This window comes from Xiphias gladius, chromosome 16 (genome assembly GCF_016859285.1).
Source record: "Xiphias gladius isolate SHS-SW01 ecotype Sanya breed wild chromosome 16, ASM1685928v1, whole genome shotgun sequence".
NCBI lineage: Eukaryota > Metazoa > Chordata > Actinopteri > Istiophoriformes > Xiphiidae > Xiphias > Xiphias gladius.
This window is the reverse complement of record NC_053415.1, coordinates 1,111,667-1,118,619: the sequence shown is the minus strand read 5'-3', so window position 1 is coordinate 1,118,619 and position 6,953 is coordinate 1,111,667. Positions and strand designations below refer to the sequence as shown.

The 6,953-nt window shown below is 36.9% G+C and overlaps 1 protein-coding gene across 2 annotated transcripts in view; it reads right to left on the bottom strand.

Annotated features, from left to right (window-relative positions):
* Nucleotides 1-566: 566 nt before the first annotated feature.
* The window catches only part of LOC120801191 (ribosomal RNA processing protein 1 homolog B-like), a 41,330-nt gene continuing 34,943 nt past the window's right edge, over nt 567-6,953 (bottom strand). Inside the window, exon 16 of one of the 2 annotated variants that reach the window (XM_040147819.1) lies at nt 567-5,946. In XM_040147819.1, the coding sequence (XP_040003753.1) occupies nt 5,729-5,946 (218 nt within the window). In that variant the 3' untranslated portion in view covers nt 567-5,728. The remainder of the gene's footprint in view (nt 5,947-6,953) is intronic. The other variant, XM_040147820.1, reaches the window with a different exon arrangement.

Genomic DNA, 6,953 nt, shown 5'->3' with positions numbered 1-6,953 from the left:
AATTGGTTCTCCTTGCTTATAGGTTTCCCAAAGGTTTCTTTATATACAGTCATTGGTCTAAGCAGGTTGCAGATCTCCATTCATATACAGTGGCTTCATAACATATTCAGACCCTTTCCCTTTTTGCACATTGTGCTGTAAATTTAATATTAAATTGATAAAAATGCCATTTGTGCCCATCAATCTACACTCAGTAACAGAGCACTGAGAACCTCAGATTATCAGCTAAATCTGAAGCTCCCCTCAGCTTTATAGAGCTTTATAGTGAGTTTCAGCCCAGGCCCACAACTAAACTGTTCTGGCTCACTCTTTCTGCTCTCAAAGCAGTGTTTTAGGCTTTAGCAGGCAGCTGTTTTCAGAGAAAAAAGCTCACCATATCAACAAGGTGATGATATGTGTGTTCACAGCTTGTATCCACTGTCCTCAAGTGGCAAAAAACCTGTTATTGCAGGTTTTTAAAAAAAACACCTCCAATGTAAAGCAGTTTTATTGAAAACCTCTAAATTAAAAGGTACAAGATACTTTATTTAGAATCAAGTTTTTCAAAATCTGTGTATAGGTATAAACATACAGTCCAAACCCTAAGTGTTAGAACAATTACACATTTTTGGTTTTCAGGTTCTTTGCTTCAGCACATTCAATTTGAAATAAAAAAAATGGATACTACATTAAAGTAGGTTTACATCAGTGAAGCGAGAACTATGTTGGAGATATAGCTCTATCTTAACACATAGTGCCCAAATTGCAAGAGTTCAAAAGTAATAGTACACTTGGCTTTCTTGGTATCTTGGGGCAGCGGTGTTTTGTTTCAGCATTAGTTCATGCACAAAAGATCTCACACGTAGTTCAGAGTCGACTGAGAGCCCATAGTTGCCATTGAGATTGAGGTGGAGTTGTCTGTTAATATTAGGAGGGAAGAGGTGACCATGCAAGTGAAGAAGATAATAATGAGGCTCAAAAAAAGCTAAATCTATCACAGAGATATAAAACCAATAATTGGCTACATTCTAAAAAATACAGGTATGGACATGAAAACTAGAAATGGCAAACAATCTGGAAGAACAAGGAGCACAAGTCTTGTGGATGAGCGGAAAATATTGGCATGGTGAAGAAAAACCTCTTTATGACTGCACAGCAAGTCAAGAATGCTCTCCAGGATGTAGGTGACATCTTTCTTTGTCAATGATGAAGAGAAGACTTCATGACCAAAACCTCAGAGGATTTACCACATTATGCAAAACCCATGGTAAACTTCAAAAACAGAAAGGCCAGGCTGGAGTTCACATAACCACAAAAAAAAAAAGAAAGCAGTAGAGTTCTACAACAAAGTTATGGACTGATGAAACAAAAATCAATCCCTATCAAAATGATGGAAAGAGGAGAATGTGGAGTAAAAAAGAACAGCTCATGACCCAAAGCCACCACCATCATCTATCAAACATGGTGGTGTTTTTGTTATGGCTGACAAGGGAACTGGCACAGTGGCATTTATTGATGATTTCACTGCTGACAGAAGCAGCAGGATGAATGCATTGCTATACAGGAGCATTCTGTCAGTTCAGATTCAGTCAAATGTATCAAAACTCATCGATTGACATTTCACCAATCAGGACAACAATTCTAAACATACGCAAAGCAACCAGATCTTTTCACAGTGAAGAGGTGGAATAGTCTCAACTAGCCATGACAGTTATGTGATCTCAGTCTGATTGAGCTGAAGTTCCATTTGGTCAAGATCAGACTAAAGGCAGAGACCCCACACCAAGCAAGAGCTTAAGTTGGCTGCAGCGAAGCTCTAGGAGAGCATCACCAAGGAAGATACAAAGTAGCTGCTGATGTCTGTGGGTCAAAGACTTCAGGCAGGCATGCATACTAACTACAGTTGATTTTTGTGAGCTATTTTAATGGACACTATTTTCCCACAATGCAATGTACAAAAGAAATTAAGGAGCAGCTCACAGCTGGAATAATTCTAATGAATTGTGGGTGGTGGTGAGACAGTTCAAGAAAAAAATTATTGTTTTGGAAAACAAAAACACAATTATATAATGTTAAGAAAGACGTGTTGCTGCCTCTTTGTGAAGTTTGTTGGCAGTAACATTCCAAAGTTACAGTTTGCATGTACTGCTACTTCCTATGAGTCTATGCAGCCATGCTAGTGGCTCTGTGGGTTAGCAGAGTTGTAATTACAAGTTTGTAAAAAACGTTCACACCAACATCCAAGTTGTAATTATACTTGGGGAAACTGATTTTTCTTAAAACTCCAATATGTCAGACTTAGCACTTAAGCTGCCAGTATAATACTAATACAAATACTTTTTCGGAAACCCCCTCCCACCACACTTTTCCGATGTTGGAATGGGGATCACTGTATCAGACAATTTTGGTAACCAACAAAAAACCAATTAACTAACAATCTGTTATTCATACCCAACTCACACAGTGACTAGCCAGCTGTGTGGAGGTGAGAAAGGATCCAGGGATTGAACTCCTCTCTCTTTAGCTCTTCTTTTTAAAATTTGCTACACAACTGCTTCTGTCACTTTTCAAGTAAACAACCAAATGCAACACTATAAATGTCTTTATACAATATATCTCCCCCGTCTCTATGACACAGCAACTATAAAAATGTGCAAACCAATTATTTTCTAGTAGAACTTGGCCTAATAACCTAATAACACAGAAGTACCTGAAAACCATACAAATATGGATGCTGCACATCCGCCAGAGACCACTGTTCAATGTAAGTAAACCCAAATTGAATGGATATGATTTAAACACTAAACTAAACATGAAGTACAGCTCAGGCTTATGAGAATGTCATTCATTAAGCAGGTTTTTGGCCATTAAACAAAGAGTTGAACAAACATTGACATTTCGATCCAATAATGTTGCTACAGAAAAGTCAGAGGATCACATAAGTCAGTAGAATTCATCCTCTGGGGACCATGAATGTCTGCATCAAATTTCATGGCATCCATCTGATTGTTGTTGAAATATTTGTGTGAACCCAAGTGGTGGACCAACTGATCACTATAGCCTATAGCACTATGTTAGCACTATAGTCAGTGCTAACATGTCTAAATCAAAATCACCAGTTTACTCTGACTTTTCTGACTTTCAAGATCCCAGGATCGAATGGTTGTTTGTCTTATATGCAAATATAAGACTGCAGACTGTTTCAAAGCCCCAATCAACAAATCCTAGATGCTTAGTTTGCTTCCTAAAAGGTGACAGATTATTTCAGCCTTGAGCTGTCTGAACCAGGATAATACTGTACCACTGCCTATTCATTTAGAACAAATTTCTGTTGCTAAGCTCAACTACAACGAAGCTGCACTGTATCTCGAACTAAAGTTTAGCTGTGTCCAATGGAACAAAAGTAGTGGTGTCCAGGGCATGCACATTATTTTCTGCTAACAATCCCATAATGCAATGCATACTTTATTTTGATGTCAATTGAAAGTGTCTTCCAAATAATTCTATATTAAACAGTGTAAGAGGGATTTTTGACACAGCCCTTGCTACCATGTTGTTTTGTATCTAGTTATAGTTGATATTATCACTGACTAGAAATATTTTTTTTGCCGCTCTTGAAGTAAGTTCCTTTCCATTTTTATGCTGCTGCATTTTTATGCTGTCAAAATACAGGCACTTCTCTTTGTACTGTTCAACACACAAGTCAGCAGTAGCTGTTCTTTAAAATGTAATGAGCTGGTTGGCCTATTTGACCTATCAATCACACTTGAAAGGTAACACAGATAGAGCAGTGCTCCATATTTGGACCATTTTCTCTGTGTGACGAAAGACTTTCTAAGTGTTTGGAATTGATAAAATTGATAAAATTGCTTCCATGTTGGGCCTTGCTGCTGTTCATAAAGACACAATTAATACATATTAAGCTACAAATTAATGACTGAGTAAAAATAAATCTAAAAAAAATGGTCAGACCCATTCCCATCAAAGTTTAGATTAATTTTGGAAACTGTTGGACTACCAGACTGCCTTGTAGACACCAGATTGTGAATGCTACAGCTGTATATTCTGACATGTACTGTACCTGGAATATTTTTAATACAGGACATTCTTTTTCAAAATGAAAACAATGACCAAAAAGACGAGCCTAATCTAATGATACACATATTACATGCTCATATTCATGTATTTTTTCTTGGTACAAGCAAACGTACTTCTACATAATTAGCATTCCCCAGTGGGTTGTCAGAGAGTAAAGCAAAAATCTGTTTGAATCTAATTACATTGTGTCTCTTTGAGCGCCTCAGACAGACTAAAGTAAACATTGTATATGTTCATTGAGATTTTAAATGCCATTATCTTCATATTATGTTGGAGGTTCAAAAGAAAGTTAGTTTATATAAAAAGTAATTATGTTTTAATGCATCCATTATCTTTGCTTGTTAAGACAATGAATAATGTTGTAAGAGCCTTCCAATTACAGTACATTTTATTACCCAAATACCTGCAAAGGAATGATATTTCCATCAGCCTCAGATGTACCTTTTCATGGGCCATTTTAATGCTAATTAGCAAATGTAACATGCTAGCTATGAAGGTGAACATAGTAAACATTATACCTGCTAAACATCAGCAGACTAACAATGTCATTGTGAGCGTGTTAGTGTGCAGGATTAATATTTTTGCTCAAAGCACCATTGTGCTGAAGTACAGCCTCACAGAGCTGCTAGCATGGTTGTAGGCTTGGTGGGCTTCCAAAGTCATATTGAAAACAGTTGAGTGTTGCTTTGGGTACTGCTGAGACATGGAATACAATCTAGGAAGTTCAGTCTGAGGAACAGATTCAAGAGTTGGAGGACTTACCAGATGCAAAAAATATTGCAGAGCATTTAATATTCTGAAACTGAATTTTAAAACTCTGTAACTTTATCACGTTGGCATTCGCGTTACAAAGTAACATTCCAGGAATATATATGTTTGTTTGGCCACTGCAGTGCATTGCCAGGCAACATTGCTTTGAACCTGGCTCATTGTTTTTGACACTGTTTTGTTTTGTTTTTTTGCTGGAACTTGCTTTGGGACTCTCACTGAGTTTATGGACTGACCGTGTTCTAACAAATAAGGGCACTTCATTTTTCCCCACAGGGCTGAAGTCTGTACAAAGCCTTACAGCATGTCAACACAGGAGGCTCTTCAGCCACTATTTTCAGTCATCTGTTTCACAGGACAGGCCTGTCAGGAAGTGATGAACAGGAGGAATGACTACAGCAAGCAAAACTGTTTCAATGTACATATGGGCATTATTGTTTTAAGACAGACCTTTTATCTTGAAGTTTTATAGATACCATACACTTAGCTGTAACTAAACTCTCAAACATTGGTCCAAAATTTAAAATGTATTAAAATGCATTGAATTTGCTGCAAGTGATGGAAAAATGTAGTACAGTCATTCATGGAGTGTCCTCGTTTCAAGACAAATTTTTGGCAAAATATAATATCTTCACATTCAAAAGACTGAAGTAATCAGCATCAAACTTAATCACACACAAACTGAATATGTAATAAAATGGGGAGAGCTGGAATGAGTAACTTTATTCAAACATCAAGTCACTCAAAGAGGCAAAACACAACACTGATATCAGCTAAACCTAAAAATACCTCTCTCTCTCCAAAACAAGATTTCTTTTGATGAGTCTTATTAAAAAGTTCACAGATAGTATTACTTCTGTATCTAGGCTTTCAGCGTGGGAAGTTAGAAGAAGTCTGCAGCCGAAGGTCGTCGTTTAGACGTGCTCTTTGGAGTATTCAAAATTGTATTCCTCTTGCCTTTGGGGGTCTTTTTAATGGTGGTTGAGAGTGGTGTGGGCGGAGACTTTAAGACCCCAAACTTGGGTTTCTGCTTTGGGTCAAAGGGCACTCGTGACGACCCGTCTGGACTCACCAGCAGGCTGCGATCAGTCTTCCTAAATTCTGCACAATGACATGGAAAATAAAAAAAAATGGAAATTTGAAGGTCAGCAATTTATCTCCAATCTCTCAAAATTCCATTTTTTCTAAGCAACTGAAGAACTTCTGGTCCATATTGGTTTAAAAGCTGACGTTCAGAGTTCATTCTGTTATAGTCTTGTTACCTTGTACCTTGAGGGCGATAAAGGCATTTTATATTGTGATATTATGGACTGGACGGATGTTGTTTGATTGCTACTCACATTTTAATGTTAAATTGACATTAATTTAATTAATTTAGAACTGCTTAAATCCATAGAGTAAAACACAAGCACAATACAGCTCCCCATGCTCACACGCATACGTGTTACCATGTTTACTAAATGATTTTGCCTAATTGCATAAAAATAACTTTATTCACAGTTACAATGATTACCACACTTGTGTAAACTGAATAGTGGGTTAGGTTTTGAATTGGTACTGTGGCTGCACCTAAAGATTTTCATTACCAACTGATCTAACAATTATTTAGATCAATTGGTTTTTATTAACTGATTAATCCCTTGGTCTAATGATGTCAAAAATATAGGAAAATGCCTATAAGGATACCTAGAGCCCAAATGGCTTATTTCTGACCAACAGCTGAAACCCCTAAGACATTCAATTTACTATCATACGTTTCTAATAAAACTGGCAATTATTTGCACTGAAGAAGCTGGAACTAGTGAATTTTTTAGGATTTTTGCTTTTGATTATCTACACTGTTGGCAGCTGATTCTCTGTCAATGAACTAACTGATTTATCAACTAATACTCTCAACTCTTAATTGTACTAATGCCAGAATTACTTAATCTGATTTTCTGCTACAGTATCAACCCAGGAGATGTAAAACATAGCTGTCTGCCACTGCCTATAATTCAACAAAAACTAATTAAACTTAGCTATTTTAAGATCTACACGATAAATCTCCTGTCATTTTTTTGCCATTCTTGAACTTTCTCATAAAACTGTTCTTTTAGTCTGTTGTCTGT